Source organism: Geotrypetes seraphini, chromosome 8, assembly GCF_902459505.1.
Source record: "Geotrypetes seraphini chromosome 8, aGeoSer1.1, whole genome shotgun sequence".
Classification (NCBI taxonomy): Eukaryota; Metazoa; Chordata; class Amphibia; order Gymnophiona; family Dermophiidae; genus Geotrypetes; species Geotrypetes seraphini.
In genome coordinates, this window is record NC_047091.1 from 14,903,222 (window position 1) to 14,925,044 (window position 21,823).

Consider the following 21,823-nt stretch of genomic DNA (forward strand, 5'->3'; position numbering starts at 1 on the left):
AATAAAGAGAAAAAGTTTTTTGATCTCAAGATACAAATGTTCCCGGATTTGGCAAAAGACACACAGAGGCGTAGAAGAGAGTTCTTATTATTAAAACCTGGAGTCTTAGCTCTTGGAGGCACTTTTTATCTTCGCCATCCCTGCAAACGTATAGTACAATATAATTCTCAGAAATATGTTTTCTTTGAGCAATACCAGCTAACGGCTTTTCTATCTATGTCCCCCCTGGAGAGGGAAAAGAAATGAGGGCTTAAATATATTAGACGCCTGATCACCAGTTAACTGTGTTCCACGTATCTTAAGTTTATATTTTCTTATTATTCCGTTTGTGTTACATCATGGATCTTATTGTGGACTTGAGTGATTAAGTAATATTTTATTCTTCATAAAATTGGATTATGTATTATTTTTTCTTTTGCTGTAATCACTTTCTGTACAAGTGAATTTTGATTTGTTATTTGAAATTATAAAAAAATAAAAAAATATATATATAATAAATTGGATTGGAAGAGAAGAGAGATAAAACTAGGAATAAGACAAAAGGGAAATGAGTAAAAATATGATCAAATGGGTATTCTAAAAAATATAGCTTTAAAATACTGTTGCACTGCACTCTGACAATATAGTAAATATTACTATATTAACTTTTATTTATATTTTTGACTTGTATTGCATTCATGAATTGTATTTTTATAAACTTTATTGTTAGCAACTTTGGACAAATTTTAGAATTGATAAATCAGAATAAAAATGCTAACAAAAATAGAAATACAAAGTTTTATTTATAGTTCTGTTCAGATATTTTGTATTTGGACTGCTTCTTGTATTTTTCATAATACTCAATAAAAAATATTGAACTAAAAAAAAAAAAAAGCTCTTCTTTACATTTTAATTAGGAAATTAAGACATGAGGAATTTTATCTAGTGTTTCTTACATTCAAGAAGATAACTACATTCCTAATTTAGCTAAATCCAGTTCAAATGATCCTCAAGGGCATACTGCTTAGAGAATTATGAAAATGTGTCTTAAGTCATCGGTGTTCATCAGTTCTTGTTACAAGACCGATGAAAAAAAAAAGCCTTCCTAGTTTTGATGTTATTGAAAATACTTAACAGTATAATCCCCAAAAAGGCAGGTACAGCAAGTTATGTATTCAAATTATTCCTAATTACACTTCAGCCACTATACGCCTACATTATCGACCTCTTTTATAAAGCCGCGCTAACAGCCCTGAAGCCCATAGAGATTTAAAGAGCTTCGGGACTGTTGCCGCGCAGCAGACGCTAGCGCGGCTTTGTAAGAGGCTGTATGCGTTTCTTTCTACAGCAGCAAAAGTATAGAAAAGTGATACAGTTATGTGGAATGTGTGCATAGTCCCAAGGCATGAGGACTTTGTAATTATTCATCCGATATCTGTACTAGTGAACCATGTGCAAACTAATGCAATTTTACCTACGCAAAAACAAATTTTCTCCCTACTGACCATACATTTCTTTGAATAAAAGACCTGGGTTTTAATTCCTACCTTGGGATCTGGCACCTAAGGTTGACCAATTATAGATTCTGAACTCTTATTCGTAGAGATATCACCTAGTGGCCAAATCAAGAGAGACACTGCAACTGTTTATCATATGAGCTACACTGGTACACTTATAGCCACATTTATTTGGCTTAGTTATAGAAGATAGTGCAGCTCATGTACAATAAATCTGTGAAGAGTATCAGTCAGAAAGGATTGATCTGCAGAAAGACCTGTCCCTCCTATGGTTCAAGGCCTACTATTTTTCACAAGCGTTTCCTCCGGAACTAACTTGACATATTAGTTTGCCCCTCACCACCCACTCAACATGTTATTTCAAGAAATTTGCCCTACTCTCCCCATTGCATCCAACTCCTCCTTCACAGTGTTGTTATTCTTTTCACTGCCTTTTTTCCTACTGTACATACCTTAATTTACTCTATTAATTACTTATATATTACATTGTTCTATACATTTTATAGTTATATATAATGCATTATTGTAAATTAGATATCCCTGGGTTTCTTCTTCCATTTCCTTTCCTTTATTATTTTAATTGCGCACTACTAAGAGAATTATTTTATTTGCGGTTTAGTAAATGAATTGTAAAGATTACCCATAACAGCTTCCTGAAGAGAGCTGGGTAGCAGTACTGAAATGAGGAGTGATGAATCCCAGATTAAAGCTGAATAAAAGGTATAATAAGAGACTGTACATTGTATGATTACATGGAAAGGAATATATTTCTAAAACAATCTCTAAACCATGCTATCAAATCTTTAATATATTGATATTGCATCTTCTGGAGCCAGTGGTTTATTTAATTTAATTTTTTTTTACAGTTTTAACTTACCTTGATGTCAAATTCTTTATTCTATAGTACTGAATGTGGAACACTATAGTATTCGTTACAATTTGCTCTTTAAAAAAATAAAAAACACCCATCTACAATACAGATTAATCCCTTTAGAATAAAAGACTGCAACTATCCTTACCTATTAGCTCCTACTTTATTTGGTATAAATATATTAGGTCTTCCGTGTAATCCTTCTCTTATATATTAAAGGTACTTTGTAAATTTGTTTATTATGTATCCACCAGATTATAGGCGTTATCTATTACACTAAACTTCTTCACTGGTAGCACAATTCTAATGGATGGAAAATAACCTAGAGATGTTAATTCACTTTTTTCTGCAATAAAGATTTAAGTATATATCATATACTGGAATAATTAATTGGCTCACTACTTATTTAATTTTAAGGAAAAAATGACTTACCGGCTGCTCAGGTACATCTTGTGTGTCTTCCATGGCTGTTAATAGGCTATCTTGATGCTTCGATGAAAAATAGTATGCCCCTTGCTGCAGTCTTCAAAGCCTGCTAGTGATTAGAAAAAAAAACAACTGTTAGCTTTGTGGTTTTTTTGTTGGTTTTTTTTTTTTAAGAGATCAGATAGAAAAAATCTCCCTGCTCAAAGTTGAAGCTAGTGTCTCAAATGATCAGGAAAGATGCTAATATGGTCTGGTTTGTAAAGCAGCAGAAAGACCTCTGAGAAGCAGTGTTCTATTATTTTTTTTATTTTATTACAGTAAAATGGCAAAAGGCACAGGTAAAACACCTGCTTTAGTATCATGCCACAGAATTTCAGCAAATGTCTGATTTTCTATGATCATTTTCTTTTAGCTTAGATTAATTGAAAATGGTAGCCGCTCCTCCGTCAATCAGGACTGGGCTACCAAACCTTAAGCACAATGATAAAAATCTAAAACCTACTCTAGCTTGCAGTATTTACCAAATTATAAGCAAATTAAAGTAGAAGGTAAAACATCAGCACAATACTTGGTAAAACCACAGTGCCAGTTTATAACTCCTGATTTCAAGGGATGACCCTCCTTTCTCACTTTAATTACCCTGTATCGCCAACCACCAAGGTACACAGCTTAACTCTCAATGTATGAGAATAAAATGCATTTAAAACTAGATTACATGGAACCTGCTACAAAATCTTTTAGTCTAAGCATATTGGGCCTGGAATGCAAAGCATGGCTTCCAAGAGAAACATTTTATTAATATCTTAAAATTACAAAAGGGACTCTCTACAAAGTACTGTAAAGTCACACAAATGTATCATGCCACAGTTGTCCTGGCTGGTTCATAGACAAAACCGCGGAAGACGGAGGCACGCACCAAAGAAAATGACAGTTTTTAGGGGCTCCGACGGGGGGTTTTGTTGGGGAGCCCCCCCCCCCACTTCACTTAATACAGATCGCGGAGACGTTGTGGGGGGTTTGGGGGGTTGTAACCCCCCTCATTATACTGTAAACTTAACTTTTCCCCTGTTTTAAGGGAAACAGTGAAGTTTTCAGTAAAATGGGGGGGTTACAACCCCCCAAACCCCCCACAACGCGGCGCAATCTGTATAAAGTAAAGTGGGAGGGTTCCCCCTCCCACACACCCTCATCGGAGCCCCTAAAAACAGTTATTTTCTTTGGCGCGCGTCTCCGCGCTGCGCTCAGTTGTCAGTGCGCGGTTTTGACCTGACACCATCCTGGCTTCCTATAGTATGGGGAAGAATTAGAAATTTCTCATTTGTCTGTTGCTATCAAATCCATTATACCTTTTTAAATGGCAGACAGACACCAAATTATTTTATTTCTGAATACACAGCACGAAGTTAGCCTGGTCTCACTATAAAACAATGAATAAAGGCACTTTCCAGGACATGAATGCAAGAGTATGAGACTTAAGAAAAATCTTATAATGTTGAAAATATAAAAGCATGATATGCTGATATTAATATAGAGTAATACACTCAATAATGCCAAAATTATGTCATCATTAATAGAAAGATGCTCAACACATACCACTCAAAGAAACAGGAGATACCACCTTCCCAAAACTTGGAAAGCAAAAACAGCAGCGAAGGTGACCTTTGGTGCTCAGTTGCTTTATTGTATAATAAGACTCGATATGATCGTGTTTCAGCCAAATTGGCCTGCCTCAGGAGTTTAAAATAACAAAACATGAACAACATGTAAATGATGTATGCAACATCATAATTGAATGGTGTAAAACATTAATATAAAAACTGAATTATGAATATTGGACATTGTTAGTTAAATAAATAAATGAATAATAAATGCAACATTATCATCACTGACATTTCTCAAAGACATATAAATTGTATTTCAGACCAAATCTTAAGCAAATATTCGTACTAAAAATCATATTTATACAAAAATTATGCATGCAACAAAAAAGTTCAAAACTATATATTAATGGAACCTTGGTTTGCGAGCATAATTCGTTCCAGAAGCATGCTCGTAAACCAAAGTGCTAGTATCAAAACGAGTTTCCACAAAGAAAGTAAGGGAAACTCGCTTGATTTGTTCCACATCCCAAAAGACCCCCCCCCCTCCCCGAGGCCACTAGCACGCTTCCACCCCACCTCCGCTAACTGGCATAGCCCCCCCCCCACGAACCAGCATGCCTCCCCCCCGCGAACCGGCATCGCCATCCTGCCCAAACCCTTACCGCGATGGGGCACCGGCACGCAGCACCAACCCACAGGACGTGCCGGTGCCCAAAGAGCCTGCCGCTGCTTCTGCTGGGCCTTGAGCATCTGCGCATGCTCAAGGCCTTCTGGCTCCTGCTCTCTCCGAGATTCTAATGAGATTCTCGGTGTGTCTGAGAATCTCATTATAATCTCAGAGAGAGCGGGAGCCAGAAGGCCTTGAGCATGTGCAGATGCTCAAGGCCTAGCAGAAGCAGCGACAGGTTTTTTGGACACCGGCACATCCTGTGGGTTGGTGTTGCGTGCCGGTGCTGCATTGTGGTAAGGGTTTGGGGGCCATGCCAATTTGCAGGAGGGGGTGATGCCGATTCGCGGTGGTGGGGGCTCGCAAATCGAGTCAACGCTCGGTTTGATATAATGCGTAAAGCCATAAAATCACAAAAGATATCACCTTTATTAAATCACATCTATAAAAGCTTTGGTCATAAAAGACTATATGATAAAAAGTACAGAATTAAAAATAAAAAAACTATATACAGTACTCCCCCGATATTCATGGGGGTTCCGTTCCAGGAACCCCTGCAAATGTTGAAAAGCCGCAAATACAGTTTTTAGCAGGGGAGACAGAAGAGGGCAGCTGGAGCGCCGGCAAGTGAAGGAAATCACTCGCGATATGCTCCGACTGCCTCTTCCTGCACTAAAGTCGAGCCTCGCCAATCAGGAGCTGCGTGTCAAAGCAGCTCCTGATTGGCGAGGCCCAACTTTAGTGCAGGAAGAGGCGGTCGGAACATACCGTGAGTGATTTCCTTCACTCGCCGGTGCTCCGGCTGCTCTCTCCTGCCCGGTCATTCACGGTCGGAAAATATCGCGAATGACCGGGGGAGCACTTTAATAGAAAGTAAAAGGGTTAATAATAAGCAGATATAGAAGTGCAATATATATCTTTAAAATCAATTAAAAGGCATTATTTAATCAATAATCCTATGACATACGTTGTAAATGTGGTCAATAAAAAATATTTAATGCTAATCAATTGACCAATCAATATTCAGGTATGAATATTCAGATTAGTTCAATATTACCATTACACAAGAAGCAGGATTATTTGCAACACAAATAATATAAAACGTTTTGTAGATACAATGATAAAGCGGATGTCTTATTAAAAAGCCGGTTAATCAATAAAGTTTCAAAATGTAAATATCGGTCAATTGATTAGCATTAAATATTTCTTTTACTAACTACATTTACAATGTATGTCACAGGGTTATTGATTAAAAATACCTTCTCTTTTAATTGATTTTAAATATATATTGCAGTTCCATATCTGCTTATTTTTAAACCTTTTACTTTCTATTATATAGTTTTGTTTGTTTTTAATCCTGTATTTTTTATCATATAGTTTTTATAGACGGGATTTAATAAAGGTGGTATCTTTTGTGATTTTATGGCTTTAGGCATTACATTGAATAATTTTTGTTGTAACTATGGGGTCCTTTTATTAAGGTGCACTAAATGCTAAGGCGTCCATAGAGTATAATGGATGCCTTAGTATTTAGAATGAGCTAATCTTTAGCATGCGCTAAATCGGTTAGCACACCTTAATCAAAGGACCCCAATGTTTTATATATATTTATATATTTTTGCACAAATATATGCTTTTTGGTACAAATATTTGCTTAAGGTTTGGTCCGAAATACAATTTATATGTCTTTGAGAAATGTCAGTGGTGTCTACATATGTATAATGTTGCATTTATTATTCATTTATTTAACTAACAATGTCCATCTTTAATATTCAAAATAATTCAGTTTTTATTTTAATGTTTTATACCGTTCAATAATGATGTTGCATACACCATTTACATGTCATTCATGTTTTGTTGTCTTAAACTCCAAACTCCTTAGGCAGGCCAATTTGGCCGAAACACGACCGAGTCGACTCTTATTATACAATAAAGCAACTGAGCACCAAAGGTCACCTTTGCTGTTGCTAAATATACACGAATCAGACATGTGTCTTTGATATTAAATTGTATCAGCACACTTTGCTGTCCAGGAAGGACATAGGAAAAACCTGATGGCAAACTAGAATTTGGTAATTATTATAATTCATTTTCTATTCTGTTCTCCCCAAAGAGCTCAGAACGGGTTACAGGTTCACGTACATAATATACAGTTTACAAGTTACAATTTGTCATAGTTCCAGTGAAGGTTTTTCAATACAAGTTTTTTCCTTACTTGACATACTCATGCACAGGTGGTATATCTAACATAATAATATCAAACATAATAAATACAATGCAATCCAATACCAATATACATAAAATGCAGTTTACAGGATAAATTTAACAGTTACAGTGCAAGACTTAACAACATAAGTTTTTATCCTAATGTGAAACATCGATATACATAAATATTTCTTTGTAAACTATTGGCCATGGGCTGGGGAGTTAGGTGAAGATGAATGTCTTTATTGCTTTTCTAAAGTTGGAGTCCTTTAACGGATCGGATTCCAATGGCTCGGTATAAAGTGGGAGTAGGAATATTTAGCGGTTTGCAGTTGAAGGGCATGATATGCTAAAATTGTTAAAATTTATTAGGGCCAGTATGTTTAATCCTCAAACCTGGCCCACAATAACCTTTTTCAAACATCATACATTGGCTTTATAAAAGCATAAATATGCAAGCAGGGGTCCACACTGATTAATCTAAAGAGCCAAAAGTCTTTTGATCTTGCATATAAAGGCTAAAGGAAGGGCAAAAATGTTTTTCAAATGAGCAAAACACAGCTTCTGACTGTAGTAAAGTTATCCTTTATCATCTCATACTACAATTCACATTAAAGTCTCCATTACTGAACACACACTACTCTTATAAAACAGGCTAGATGTAAAATATACAAGGTAAGGTAGACTGCAACATTCTTGAAACCAAGAGGGCCTCGCTCAATTGGCTGTTTCTCTGCAGGTGCATAAATTAATTAAGCAAGCAACTCAGATACAGCAGTTTATCAGATCAGTCACAATGTAACATAACACTATTGTCTACTGCACAAGAAGCTGAGATTAAACAGACGGTAGATCAAATCCACCCATCAACCCTGAAATATTATATTGTTCCCCCTTCAGAAGACATTGTGTCATGCACACGTGCCGTGAAATAGCCATGTAATCATCCACCCCAGACGAGGCTGCACATGTATATACGTGCAAAAGGCTTGTTGACCTATTTTATTTTTAATAAATCATTTTGAAATTTATATCCCAAATCACATTCAAGAAAATAAAGGCATCACTAATATACAGAAAGTAAACATTAACAATAAGACAAACATTCATAGTCTACATCTAAGGGATACATTAGTTACAAATTAATTCCCTAAAAGGATATTCTTACAAAGACATACCCTCCCTCAAAATCAGACTCATATTCTTCTAAAGAACCCATCAACCCCTCCAGACACCAACTCAAGATTTCACAACATTGTGGTCTAGGATAAACTTCTCCAGTTTATCCTAGAACAGTGTTTCTTCAAGTCGGTCCCGGAATACCCCCTTGCCAGTCAAGTTTGCAGAATATCCATAGTGAATATGCATGAAATAGATTTGCATGCACTGCCTCCACTGTATGCAAATCATAAAATTAATAAAAATTGGGGGGGGGGTGGGCTCTAGCGAGTCAAACAGATAATAATAACTTTATTCTTCTATACCGCCACAATCTTGCGACTTCTAGGCGGTTTACAATCAAGAGAGCTGGACGTTCAGCGAGTTACAATATGCAAATAGTCAGAGGAAAATACAGAGTGCAGAAACTTTAAAAAAGCAAAAATATAGATATACAGTTTGCTGAGCGAGGATATAAGATATACAGTTTGCTAAGAAATTTCCAAGAGGATCTGTTAGGAAAAGGTCATGCAGATCTAATGCTTTAAAAATTTTTCATAAAATATGGGAGCCACTGGATTCTTACAGCCATGCACCTGTTTAATCATAATGTTCTTTTTTGCTGTATTTGCAATAGCATTAATGGTATTATTAATTTGATGTTTTGTTCTTACTTTTTATAAATTTGTGACTTATGATGTTATGTATTATATTGTTTTGAGAACTGCATATGTATGATCTCTTTAAAATACTAATAAAAATTACTGAAATTCATAAAAATGGACAGTGACCTTAGACACAGAAATCAAAATGACATGAAGGATAGAGAATTATTTGAAAATACATTTGTGTTACTCCATCAGTCCAAGACCAATACATAACAAATGTTCAGAAATGTTAATACAACATGATCTACTTCCCAATTCCAACAACGTACAATCACAAGAGTTTTCTCCTCCCTCACTGATACATCCCCAACCAGCCCCAATCTCCCCTTCCCCCACTCCGCTTTCCCCAAATCTACCCGTTAGAGAAGTATTATGAAATGAATGTCAAGTATACAGTATAACTGCAGCATAGAACAAAACATCAGAAGCATAGAGAAGAATGGCAACCCCTCCCCTCCCTCCACATCCCACCATTCTACAAACCACCCCTCAACTATCAAAGATAGTTTCCCTACAATTTTAAGCAAAGTGAGGGGCAAAACTTCCAAATATAGAACAATGCCCCAGTATCAAAATATCCCCAAAACTGCTAAATCTTAATTTCTTTCATTCTTAATCTTAATTTCTTCATTCTTATGTCATTGAAAACCCATGAAAAAGATAGCTATCACCAAATTTTTAGGATAAAATTAAGCAGATGCAACCCATCAGACCTACGCATTTACGGCTCCTTTTACTAAGCTGCGTTAGGGCATTAAAACACGGAATAGCGTGCGCTACAATGCCGCACACGCTAGATGCTAACGCTAGCATTAGCATTGAGCTGGCGTTAGTTCTAGCGCGTAGTGTGGGATTAGCGCGCACTAATCTGCTGCATGCGCTAAAAATGCTAGTGCACCTTAGTAAAAGAAGCCCTTAATGTATAAGACATACAAGCAACATATTAACTAAGCAAAGCCAACCTGAACATTTAAATAATTTGAAACTTAGTGCACAGCTATCTCCTGTGAAAATGTGATGATGCTAGAAGAACTTTTTGAATGCACTGATAAGGAACAAAAATGAGTTAGTTACAGAACTGAAAATCTTTTACGATATAAAAAAATTAAATTAAATGTTTAAAAAAAGCACGAGAAAAAAAGTTCTATTTAAATACAAACTGAAGGAAAATATGGATTCTCAGACGCTACAACATTTCTAATAAGGAATGGAGGTGGTAAAGAAAAAAAAAGGAAAAATCTCAATCTTGAGAGCAGGATGAAGAAAAAAAGAGGTCTGTTAAAATATGTAGATCATCAAATTTATCTAATCAGAGATTTGTTTTACTATTTAAATCCTTCCTAGAATAAATCTTTGCCCTCGAATTTGAATGACTGCCCTAAACCCCTCAAGCTTTCGTATAGTAAGTTATAACAAGCCGATATCCAGGGAAATTCACTGGAGTATCATATCAAATCCTCCAGGACCTTTTAAACCCAGCATATTCACTCCTTCCCTGTCCCAGAGTTGACCAGACATCATCTTCAGTCCCTACCACCAGATTTTTTTGCTATCATGGCCTTGCCCACAGCAGATTATGCATTCCAGCAAAACATCACTTTCCTCTAAGCACATTATAGATCTAGATGTTATCTACATTTTATCTCCCACAACCTGGCAAACAGAGTTTCTCACCTCTAGACCTGTTAAAATTAGTTTCCCATTCTCTGTTTTAAAATTCAGAGTTGCATTAATGATCTAGCAGAAGCTTCGAATCTACCTCCTATAAGAATAAATGACTGGATGGCAGAGAAACATGAAGTTCACCACTTTTGAGAAGGACTATATAGACCAGTAAACTGGTTTTGCAGGCTGACATTTCTAGGACTAGATGACTCAGTTATGACACCAGGGTACAGTGTTTCATGATTTAGAAACCAAAAGCAGGAAGCAAGTCTTTTACCTATGGCCATTGTCAATAGCAGCAAACTTATCATCACATCACTTTGTGGCCTATCTGTGGTGTAGGAGAAATAAGTTGTCCATCTCAGTTTAGTGTCCAGGTGATACATTTCCTCACCACTAAAATCTACACTCTCATAAGATAATAGCTGGTACTCTTAAGCATTTTCAGAAAGTTTATGTGCCCCAATGCCTTTGATGGGCATGTTACCATGGTTCCTACTTTATGTATTTTATTATGTATTTTTAAAATGTATTAGTTATTTATATATAACCTATCAAGGTTATCCAATGGTTTACAATCAGATACTTAAGCATTTTCCCTATCTGTCCTGGTGGGCTCACAATTTACTTAATATACTGGGGCAATGGAGAATTGATTGATTTGCCTAGGGTCACAAGGAGCAGCAGGAGATTTGAACCCACAACCTCAAGGTGCTGAGATTGTAGCTCTAACCACTAGGCCACTCCTTCTGTTAACAGTATTGGTGAATGGGAACACTAATGCATTTAAGGAATTCTAAGCTAGGGAGTGCGACCTGCCTCCCATATCTGATTGTATCTAACTTTGAACTAGGACGGGGGGAAAAAATTAATTAAATCTAAATCCAAAGGAAACCAACAATAGACAATCATGGATCATTGCATTTGTATAAATCATCCCTTAGCTACACAGTTTAACAATGATTACAGAAATAGGGGGGGGGGGGGAGCAGTGAAGGGGCAATGGAGGTAATTTAATGTTTTTCATTTCATACTTGTTCTCTATTGAAATTCAAAACTTCAGTATCTAGAACTGTCAGTCTGATACCTGTCATAATTTACAAATTTAAAGACTTCCAGACTGGATGCCAAATCCTCTAACTACCTGGAACCATAGGACAGCATACATGATTGTGCTCTTGGGTGACATCTGCTAGCCAAAATTATACATTACAAGTTCAATATAGACCAGTGCTTGTCAATCTTTTTGTGGCTGTGACCCCATGATCAGAGCCAAATTGTATGAGATGCAGAATAATGATGCATCTCTGGATAGGCCACCCGGATCACCACCCTGAAGGCAGGTTTTGTTTTTTTTCATGTATTTTGTATTGGCCTCTCTTACAATATGGAGCAAATCACAATAAAAACAAACAGCACATTACAGATCAATCCTTTACTGCAAATTTATTTATTTATTCAATTTTCTATACCATTCTCCCAGGGGAGCTCAGAACGGTTTACATGAATTTATTCAGGTACTCAACCATTTTTCCCTGTCTATCCCAGCGGGCTCACAATCTATCTAATGTACCTGGGGCAATGGGGGAATTAAGTGACTTGCCCAGGGTCACAAGGAGCAGCATGGGTTTGAACCCACAACCCCAGGGTGCCGAGGCTGTAGCTTTAACCACTGCGTCACACAGCTACTTTAAACATTTCTTGAATCTATTAAGATTAGTTAGCTTTTTTCTTATATAACAAGACTAATTTTCCTTATCTTTCTAAAATTATCAAATTAAATTACTCATGCCTCAACTAAGCAGAAAGATAAGTAAAAATGGTTATTCCTGTGTAATATTCATTTACTTTCCAGCACTGTTTTAGGAGAAAACTATCTAAGCAGTTTAAGGGAACCGAAAGCCTAAGGTGCCGTCTCATTTTCTAAAATTATCAAATTAAATTACTCATGCCTCAACTAAGCAGAAAGATAAGTAAAAATGGTTATTCCTGTGTATTATTCATTTACTTTCCAACACTGTTTTAGGAGAAAACTATCTAAGCAGCTTAAGGGAACCGAAAGCCTAAGGTGCCGTCTCATTTTCCACATTTTGTATTGGATTTCCTAGAACTATAACCATTAGCTATAAAAAAAATAAAAATAAATAACAAATTTCATGCAGAATCCAGTAAAGTCTACGGACACCAATTCATCTCTTGCAAAAGTCTAAGAGTGAGAAGGATAGTCTCACTCACTGTGAAATTACGGACACAGGTAAATCATAAACAAGCTAAATTTTCCTGCTAAAGGGAAAATAGCTTCTTTCAATGAATAAGGTTCCTCCTGAATTACTGTCATCCTCTTTCCTCCTGTACCTATGATGATTCTAAAATCGGTTTCTTAATTCTAATTTTCCTGATCCATTCAGATAATTTCTTATTCAGTCACAGCTTTTCATAATTATAAAATGAGGAAAGTAGAAAATCAGTTTTATTCATTTGTTTTGTGCATTTCTAGTTTCTCCGAGGAGTAAGCTATTCTAACTGATTTGCAGTACAAATGCGCTCCCTCCCTCCCTCCATATATATAAAAATAAACACAATTTACTAAAGCACACATTTGTTTGCTTTCAGGATTAAAGCAACCTCTGATGGAACATTCTGAGTTTTCTGCTTGCGTTGTTGTCGTCCTCCCTAGAAACAATGCTAAAAATTCTCCAGGCATACAAAATCAGATTGCTGGCACCATAAAACAAAATATGGTTAAAAGTTTGCAAAATTCATTTTAAGACGTAGTAACATTTAAATTAAAATATAATTTTTTAAAAAAAATAAATTACCTGATGTTAAGATGAAAAGTGAACCATTTAAAATGTCCTGTGAAAATCAATACAATATTGTGCTCTCAGCCTGCAAACTTGAATTAAGGTCAGTGAATACCAAGGTCTCCAAACAGTCTGTATGACTGGTTGACAGAACAGATTATTAAATGGATAGTAGATTAAATATAAATACACCAGGAAGGAAAAATGGAGAAAAAAAAAAAAGAATATAAAATTATTTGCTGTATATGCTCTCCCAGTATGTCTTAAAGAGTCAAATCCTAGCAAAACATAGAAATCTAAACAAATTTTGCACACTTATATTTACATAAAAAGGTACCTATATCATTTCTCCTGATATCAGGGGCTGAGGTAACTGTTTCTCATATGCCAGCATGGGTAATGACTGATACACATGCAAATAAGCTCTGGTCAGATCCTGTCTGCTGAATGTGCTGAAAATCTAACAGACTTGCAAGAGTTGGGGGGCAAAATCCTCTTTCCTCAATTTTGGCTTCAGTATACTCATATTACAATTTTTCAGTTTCAAGTAAGGTTATTATCTACTCCTCTGTATTGTAACAGTATAAGACTCACTATCTGCTTCCTTTCCTTGGCTCTTGTTTCTGGTCTTCATCCCACATCTACCCACAATTATGCAAATATCTTCTGTGCATGTTTATTGTAGCTAATCTTTAAAACCTGCCCTAGTAGGAATGTACAAGAAGTGTAACAAAGAAAGCAAAACAAAAGAAGAAACCTTCATCCTGGGTGGAGGGCAGAACAATGAATCAGAAAAACCAAAAGTAGAAGTAAAATGATACTCCTAATTTATAAATACAGTATGCTTAACAGAATATGGTATCCCTCTGTCTGCTTGTGTTCTTCCACTGCTGGCCTCCAGGGGACACTGTGTAGGTTCCACAAAGGGGCATGATAAGCACCAATTCTATAACAGTGATAGACAGCATCTTACCCATTACAGAAGCGCACAGTTGCTCTAGCACACCAAACCTTAGATACAGCCACTTATACCAGGTCAACACCTGATTTAAGTTGATGCGCCATGCAGCATGCGCAACTGATAGCATTCTATAAGTTGTACGTATAACATAGTGACATGCCCATAACACACCCATGGTTACAGCCCACTTTCAAGTATATGCTATGCAAGCTGTGCACCAAGTTTTTAAGGATAATGTCAAGCTCTTATATGTTTAAGTGCCTATTAATGGCACCAATCTGCACATTAAGTGCCTTCTTTTCTGTAAATTCTGGAGCAGAATTAGCACCTTACTTTAAGCACATCTTATAGAATTACTTTTATTGTTTACAAAGCAACAGGGTCACAGCATTGGAAGGAGGACAGAATGGACAGCATGGAGGAGCAAAAATGCCAGTACCAGTGGAAGCATAAGTTAGGCAGAGGTGGCTGGAGTTTCAGGGACATGAGAGGAAACTGCTTCGAATCCTTTGGGAGATTTTTATAAAATCAGTCTGAGAGCTTTTTGAACAGACCTCATATGTGAAACTAACATCTCTGCAATTGCTAATGCAAGATGAATTATCTGTATGTTAAAAATCCTCGTTCTGCTTTTGCTAATTTAGGATGAACAACTGTATTAGAAGATTTATCACTATAGCCCGTACCGCCTTAATTATCTGTATATCGTTTTTGTTCAGTTATTATGTATGTTACCTTGTAACCTGTTCTGAGCTCACTGGGGAGGACGGGATATTAAAATAAAATAAATAATGTATTATTTATTGAAAGCTTCTATACAGCTGCTAATGACTGGGGGGGGGGGAGTCAATTCAAAGCGGTTTATATGAGCTTCTGTAAAGGAGTTACAATACAGAGTTTGTATTTCCTGGCATTTATTTTTATTTTATCCATCTTCCTGCTTATACATACCTACTTGTAGACCTATATAAAATATATTGTATTTACTCACCTTCTTATATACACATATACATCCATATTTAATATCATGTATTGTGTTCATAATACTCCTATTTCAATGAGTGTTTAGTGTCTGTGTCGTCATCTGTGTTCAACTTGGAAGTACTAACTTCCTGATAAATTTAGCGGTATATGACACCACATTAAATTAAATTAAAAGGGGCAAAAATCTTACCCTAAGACCCAAAAGTTGCAGGACACATCTCAGTTTCACAGTGTTACTTTGAGGACGAGATATTTTAGGAGAGATTTGGGGTAGAGAAAAGGGAACAAATCCATTGAGTCAGATGAAAAGAGTGCCAGGATCACAAAAGGCAGGGGGTGGTGGGGAGAAGAGAGAAGGAACCTACAAATAATCTTCAATAGGTAATAGTATCTTCTGAACAAGAACAGGATGAGCAGGAATTAATACATATTTTGTGCCATGTATATTTATATATTTAAAAACATTTGCACACCACATTGCCCCCAGTCCTATGTGGGTTACAAAAAAACATTCAAAATAAAAAGGGAAAGGGATTGTGCCTTATATACCACCTTTTTGTTTGCCATCTTCAAATACTTTCTCATGGCACTCTCAAAGAGGTAAAGCATTTCCCCTATCTGTCCTGGTGGGTTCACAATCTATAATGTACCTGGGGCAGTGAAGGATTAAGTGACTTGTCCAGGGTCACAGGGAGCAATGCGGGGTTTGAACTCACAATCTCAGGGTGCCGAGGCTGTCATTATAACCACTGTGCCACAATTGTAGAGCAGGCTTGTACAAACTTTTGCCATCAGGGGCCACATTTGATATTTTCTAACATTTGAAGGGTCATAACATACATGCCCACATGCTCTTATGCTCTCATTTTGAGATCATACACTCATGCAATCTCTGAGAACACACAGAAATAAAGTGATACCTTATTACATTTTTAATTAGTTTTTAGATGTCAATATCTTCTTCCTTAAATCAAGACAAGCATTTATAACCCTATACTGTCTAGACCTGAAGGAGGAGGTTTAGGCCTCCGAAAGCTAGACAAAAAAATATATTTAGTACAATAAAAAGGTATCATTGTTTTCCATTTTTCTTTTATTTATACTTTTTAACTTTTAAAGTGGATTAACACAGCTACCACATTACTTCATCCTAAATTAAAAATAAATTTATTTTTCCCTACTGTTCCTCTTTGTCCATTTTATTTTTTCTAAATTGTGTTAGCCCTGCCTGTCCCTCTTTCTCTCTATCCCTGGCATACAACATTGCTCATGTCTTTCTTTCCCTCGTCTCCAACTGCACCATTCACCATTATGCAGTCTCTTTCTCTCTCTCCCATTACATCCAGCATTGCTCATATCACTCTCCCCTCCATGCAGTAGTACCTGCCTCTCTCCCCATCGTCTCTCTCCCCATCCATCATTTCCTCTGCCCTCATCATCCAAAATTTCCTATGTCTGTCCCCGCCCCCTGCATCATTCAGCAATCCCCTTGCCTCTCTTTTCCCCCATCCAGCACTGCCTCTCATATCTCCCTCCTCCTATGCAGTATTTCCCCCTCTCTTCTGTATCTCCAGCCCAGTAGCGTAGCCACACCTCAATTTTTTGGTGGGCCTGGGGATGGACGTGATCTGCTCATTTCTTCACTGCCTGCTACCTCCCTCCCCAAGCAGTAAAAATTAATACTTTAGTTGATGGGGATCCCTGGGCTCCACCAGCCAAGGAGTACTTTCTGGAGTCCTCCTGACAAGCAGTCTCATTCCTGCAGCGATCAACAGTATGTTTTCAGCCATTAATACTGGGGCTACACCCCCCACACACACACACGTGCTCAGTTCAACCCCTATGCACACATTTGCAGGGTGCTAATTGGACTGAGTGTGTGTGTGTGGGGGGGGGGAGAATGCCAGCATCAGAAGCTGGAACCCCCCCCCCCCTCTGCTGACTGCTGCAGGGATGAGACTACTTGGGGACTCCAAAGAGGACTTTTCAGCTTCAGCTGGCAGGGCCCAAGGTTCTCTGCTAACTACACTAAATGTGTGCCACCCATGGCTATGCCACCGTACCAGCCTATTCAGCATTGCCTGTCTCTTCCTCCCCTCCTCTCTCTCTCTTCCTTGCCCCAATCTCGCATGCATGCATATGGAAGAAATACAGCTTCAGTACCCTATTTTCATCAAGACTAGCCATAAGCAAAAAGAAGAAAATCTCACATTTGTGCCCCCTATACCTTGTCTCCTACTCTTCACCTGGCTTCAGCTTCTTTCATGAGATCCCTGCTTCCCCGATGTAAAAAGTCCTTTATCATGATCCCTGCTTTCCTGCTGCAAAAGCTCTGTGAAGTCTAATGAAAGACCCTGCTTTGCTGCTGTGACTGGTCTTAAGCATGAGGCTGAGCTGTGCCAGGTTGGTTTCATGGTATCGAGTCTCGCAAGACTTGAAATCACATGAACAGCCTCAACTTCCGGAACCACATGGCTCAAATACACAGTTAGGCCAGTTGTGGTGCAGAAGCAGGGGACTTCAGAGCTTCTGGAGGGCCAAAAAAATGAAGTTGGCGGGCCACAGGTTGGAGAAGCATGTTGTAGAATAATCATCTCATAATACAGACTGCTAGATATCACACAGATTGGTGAATCTGATATCATAATTGAAATTCAGAAAACAGTCAATCTCAGAACTATCATATTCCAGCAGAATTCATACTTGACCAAGGCATCACACTGAATCAGACAGCTTTTTTTTTGTGGTTTGATTTATATACTGTTTAACATAGCCAAGATTCTAAAGCAATTTACTATATAATATACCAGAATACAATATAACAATACAAATATTTTAAAAAGTCAGTACAACAGCATAGTTCAACAACACAAAGATCACAGCTTTTAATCAATAAGCCATAGTAACTGGGAAAAATGAGTTTTGCACATCCTAGTCCGGTACTCACCAGTTTTTCTGTGGCTGTAACCCCAATTTATATAACAGCATAAAGATTACAACCCCAACGGCAACATAGGACAATGATATCCTAGGAAGCACCCACCTAGGTCACACCCCAAATGTAGATTTCACGAACCTGTTTGGGTAAGTGACTCAAGGAACTTTGGCTGATGTACATACAGCTTACTAGAAAAATCAAGCTGGACATCTGTATTGATCACAGAAAATATCCAGAAGAAGGACTGTTAGTAATACCTACACATTCCATACCATTTCCCCTGTGAATTCCAAAACACCTTAATAATCTTGTGAGGGAACTTCTTGATGCTTTAGGGCAGTAGCCTAAAAATAAGCAGAAAGCATAATAAGCCTATCCTTTAGCACGGCAGCTGTCAACAGTGGAAGGCTAGTGAATTACTTTTTTTTTATTCTGTGTTGTATTTTATGGTGATATTTTTGTGGATTCTGTATGTTGACTTAATTATCTATTTAGAAGTTTGGATTATGTGAAATATATTTTTTTTAAATAAATAAAATATGCCCTAGGCACTCTAAATGACTTCAAGAGGAGCGACAAAGCCCAGGCTCAGAAATCAGCAAATACACAATCAATGCATTGGCTTTTGTCATCATAAATCTGGCTACAGGTATCTTATATTTCTTGCTCTACACCTTTACATCTCTGGGAAGATAATGCACAGATCTGCAGTTATCTAAAATTATCCTTTTGTTTTGATAACCAGAGAAAACTTCAAAATCCAAATACAATACTCCTTTTTCTATTCCTCCACTTCTGTGTGCCCAAATTGTAAAAATGTCTGTCTTTGTCAAAGACATGGATTCCAAGACTTAGCCTGGAACTTACTTGTACCATACTGCACACAAGCAACTAAAATCCTACCCGTTTCCTTTATTTCATACTGTCAAAGACAAACAAGAAGATCATCTTTTTTGCTCATTTAAAATTATTAATTCATGAACTTTTCAGTATTTCAGCAGAAACTTTCTAGCTTAATCATGGGCTAGATTTTAAAACCATATTCAACTAATTTCAGATTGAAGTCACTGAATTCCTGCTTCCCTTCTTCCTTTTTGTCATATTGTTACCCATTCTGCCCGTTTGTGTGCCGAGTCTAGTGAGATTGGTACTATGCTATTCAGAAATTGTAGTTCCTTTCCTGTTTGTATCAGTAGATACAACACCGCCTTGCTTTGCTACTGTAGTTAAGTGATAAAGTAAATCCAAATTAAATAAATAAAAAATAAACAAACTGGACAGACAAAAGCTAGCATAGAAAACTCACTTTACTGTTCTTACCCTCAAGCTCTCAATGCCAAAATTGTTGTCCTTGCAAAAAGCTGAACATACTTGTGGCTCCTACCTTTCAATCTTCTCTCTTCTACTGAATTCCAACAAACTCCCTGACCTCAGAAAGGATGGACTCTTAGAAACCCTCAACCACTAGGTTCAACCATCCAGAACAGAAACCTCTCCCAACTAGCGCCCTCTTCTGGTAGAACCAGCTTCTTACAGTTATACAGACTGATCTACTATACCAATTCAGATAGCTTTTAAAACCGATTTCTTGCAAATCCAGTTCAACCTATTTATCCTCCCATATTTACCTTGCTTGTAGTCACTGCCATGCCATTAACCTAAGTGGAATAGTGTGGAACTAAACAGATATACGCAAGTAGAATAAATTTGATTCTATTTTTCACACACAAACCTATCAAACAGGTCTCACAAAGTCAAGTGCAAAGAAAATACGCACTTGAGTTGGGAAGTAATCAGTGGCACAGATGCTGTTTGAAGTATAAATACACTTGGGATTAGAAGGTTTGATTATGAAAGTCCTCGCTCCAAATTAAAAGACTAAAAAGCCTTAACAGACAAAGTATTTTTCCATCAACTTAAAAAATAAAATACAAAAAAATATTCAGGTTTCAGGGATGATTGTTTACAGACAATTTATTCTGCTATTAATAGCAATTTAATGTGCATAAAGCTGTAAAAATAAAAATATATTATATAAAACTTAAGATTCAAATATCACATTTCATCTAGAAAGAATTGCATGCAGTTCATGCTCATTCTGCTTATTAACTGCCTGCCCTCAAGCAAAAGTCTTCAGAGGAGTGTTAACATATACAGAACATATACAGAAAATGTGTTTTATGACTGCAGGCTACAAATACAGAACCCCTTCAAAAAATATTTGAAGAAAAGTGCTCCTCTCTTTTTAGAAAGAACCATCATATAAGCTGAGAGATACAGTAACTCCATTTGGTTATACAAATACAGTTTCTAATTGAACCCAGACACATTTCTAAGCAGGTAGAAATAGGATAAAGAATCTACTAGAAGAGAATAAAAAAAGGACTTTCTCTGGCACAATATTCTCAGAGCTATTAAAACAGAACTACAATGTATTCTTCAAAGCACTACAAGGCAATGAGTGAGAAAAGCAAGAACTTCATCCTTCAAGACAGAGGTATCTGCAGCTTTTTGTTTTCCAAGGCCAAGGGTATACTTAAGACGCTATAGTGCATCTAAAATCTCACGCTAAAAATAAGGCCATGAAATTATGTAGCAATGCCATTTGTTTAATAAACATGAAAACCCCCTTAGGTTTCAGATCCTGCTTCAATTTCAACCTTCTCCTGTAGCCAAGCAGCCCAGGTAGTTAGCAAACACACACACATTAGAGCAAATCCATATTTTATTTTTAATATGCGTTTCAGTTCCAGGCCTACCACTGCTCTTCAGCTACAAAGCCCAGGATTAAACAATTAATACAATCAAATCGACAGCAACAAGTCACTGACTCTTATGACACCTTGGCAAAAAGGCGTGTTTATAAAGGAAACTGAACACCAAACTGTGAAAAAACCCCTGAGATTTTTAAAAACAATGTACTGCACAGATTCTGTGCCACTTGCGTAATCGCTCACTGTAACTCTGATTATGTATATCAAATCTATTTTATAATGATTGCCATTCACTATGACCTTTATGATATATGCAAACCAGTATCCTTAGAACTACTTATTTTTCAATTACCATTTAAACATTTTTTTAAAATGTCATAAGCATCTATTTTTTATTTATTTATTTTTTTACACAATTCCCCCTTCCCTCCAAGACAAAATTGGTATATATTTTAACATACAACATACCTGGCATATCATTAATTCATAGCTGATAAAATAAATATCTGCTATATATATTAAGTTTTGTCCTAGGTTCAGATTTCAAAAATCAAGTTCTCAGGATTGTAAGGGGGAGAAGGAGGCGGGGTCACATGCAAATATTTAGTAGTCCCCCTCATTCCCTATTTTAACTCTGCAATTCAAGAACCACATATGACTGAAGG

General features: G+C 36.9%; 1 protein-coding gene across 15 annotated transcripts in view; it reads right to left on the minus strand.

The window, feature by feature from the left end:
* EYA3 (EYA transcriptional coactivator and phosphatase 3) overlaps positions 1–21,823 on the minus strand; it is a 243,135-nt gene that overhangs the window by 160,322 nt on the left and 60,990 nt on the right. For 12 of the 15 annotated variants that reach the window (XR_004540320.1, XM_033954471.1, XM_033954464.1 and 9 more), the window contains one exon: positions 2,800–2,902. Coding sequence is in view for 13 of the 15 variants with exons in the window: in XM_033954464.1 (XP_033810355.1) it covers positions 2,800–2,832 (33 nt within the window). In the remaining 2 variants the exon portion in view is untranslated. Of the gene's footprint in view, positions 1–2,799; positions 2,903–21,823 lie in introns of those variants that run through there. The other 3 variants (XM_033954470.1, XM_033954463.1, XM_033954462.1) reach the window with 1 other exon arrangement.